The sequence below is a fragment of the Asparagus officinalis genome, chromosome 5, assembly GCF_001876935.1.
Source record: "Asparagus officinalis chromosome 5, Aspof.V1, whole genome shotgun sequence".
NCBI classification, from domain to species: domain Eukaryota; kingdom Viridiplantae; phylum Streptophyta; class Magnoliopsida; order Asparagales; family Asparagaceae; genus Asparagus; species Asparagus officinalis.
Window position 1 is genome coordinate 80752299 of NC_033798.1, and position 2170 is coordinate 80754468.

General features: G+C 40.3%; 1 protein-coding gene across 1 annotated transcript; it reads left to right on the forward strand.

The window, feature by feature from the left end:
- Nucleotides 869-1930, forward strand: LOC109842068 (protein FAR1-RELATED SEQUENCE 5-like). Its single transcript, XM_020410983.1, has one exon. It carries the CDS (start codon nt 869-871, stop codon nt 1928-1930), a length of 1062 nt encoding a protein of 353 aa, XP_020266572.1.

Here is a 2170-nt window from a genome sequence, read left to right on the forward strand (position 1 = left end):
ATATATATATATATATATATATATACATATATATATATAGAGGAATTTTTGGATCGCGAAAAGATTTCGCACACTAACGTGCGAAAAAGAATTCTCAGCCATTTGATTTAACGAATGGAGGGTCATTAAAACCCTATTCCCAATGTACTCTACAGCCCCATGCTCTCTGCCCCCAAACAATCCTCCCTCTCTCTCCCCATTCTGCCACCTCCTCCCTCTCTCTCCCCATTCTGTCGCCTCCTCCCCCTCCTCCCGCTCCCAAGACCGTCGAAGGACCGCCTCCTCCCTCTACCTCTTCTCGTTCCGTGACCATCCCGTCCCAGGACCCCGACCCCAGCTCGCGTTCCGCCCCCGACCCGGTAAGCGAACACCTACGGCAGCTCCGGTTCCGACGCCGACCCCAGCGAACACCCCGACGGCAGCGAACACCCCGACCCCAGCTCCGGTTCCGACCCCGACCCCGCCCCCAACTCCGGTTCCGATCCTCCTAGGTGCGTTTTTGATTTTTTGCTTGGTTTAGGGCTTTTTGATGTTGAAATTTTGATGTTTTAGGGAAATTTTGAAATATATAGGAGAGAGAAATAGAAGCATCAGCAGGCTGTTGAAATTTCGTTGTTTTTGAAATTTTGATGTTCAGATCCTTTATTTGTTTTAGGGACTTTGATTTATAGCTATTTACTGGATCTTTGAATAGCTATAAAATTATTTTTGAATAACTGTTGTTTCATTGTTTCATTGTTGCTGTTGAAAATCTCGTTCGCTGTTTCATTGTTGCTGTAAAATTGGATTTTTGAATAACTGTTTGTTGTTGATGTTTAGTTTTGTAGGTAAAAATTATTCTTGACGTTTGTTCTTCATGTCTGATCCAATGGAAACTGAAGATGGTTGCTCCCATGTTGTTGATGAACAAATATCTCAGTTAGATAACTTAGTTGTGCCAATTGTTGATGAACACTTAAAACCAAAACTAGGAATGACTTTCGACAATTTAGAAGACGCTGAAAAATTCTACAAAAATTACGGAAAGGCCGGAGGTTTTGATATCCGTAATAGCACAATAAATTATGGGAAGGATAGAGAGTTAATCTGTAAAAGTTATGTTTGTTCGAAAGAAGGAGTGTTAAAGAGCAAATCGTTGGAAATTCGACGATGTGGTACAATTAGAACTAATTATAAGGCCTTGATTCGCTTGAAATTAGACAAAAACATTGGCAAATGGAGTGTCTACAAGTTCGTGGAAGAACATAATCATACAATTACTTCACCGAGTAGAACACATTTTCTAAGGGGAAACCGTGAGGTAACAAGTGCAAAAAAGACATTGATAAAGCAGTTTGGAGAGGTGAACATTCCAACAAACAAGCAAATGGCCTACTTTGAAAACGCTAGCAGAGGTTTTCATAGAGTTGGATGCATTGAGACTGATGTGAGAAATTATGAAAGATATTTGAGAGAGGAGAGGCGCGGTCATGATGCACAAATGATGTTGGATCATTTCAAGTCGGAACAAGAGAAGAATCCTTCATTTTATTATGTTTATGAAGTTGATGAAGAGAAGCGCCTAACTCATTGTTTTTGGGTGGATGGCATTGCTAGACTGAATTATCAATACTTTGGCGATGTTGTCTCCTTCGATGCCACGCATAACACAAATCAATATGGATTGGTATTTGTGCCGTTTGTAGGCATAAATCACCATTGGCAAAGTATTTTTTTAGGATGTGGCTTGATCCCAAATGAAGAGGCGAAATCTTTCGTATGGTTGTTTAACAAATGGATTGAAGCAATGGGTCATCCTCCTTCGGGCATGATTACAGATCAATGTCTTGGCATATGCAAGGCAATTGAAACAGTTTTTCCAGAAATTCGGCACAGGTTTTGTATTTGGCATTTGGCATATCTTGGACAAAGTCCCGGAGAAGTTGGGTAAATGGGCTTATAGTACAGAATTTATGAAATCTTTCAAAGAAATTATTTGGGACTCCGAGACTGCTAGCTCTTTTGAAGAGAATTGGGTTTCAATTCTTAAGAAAAATGGATTGGAAACGCATGATTGACTAAAGGATATCTATGAAATTCATGAAAAATGGGCTCCGGTTTATCATAAACAATACTTTTGGGCTGGAATGTCTAGCAGTCAAAGAAGTGAAGGGATGAATGCATTGCTAAA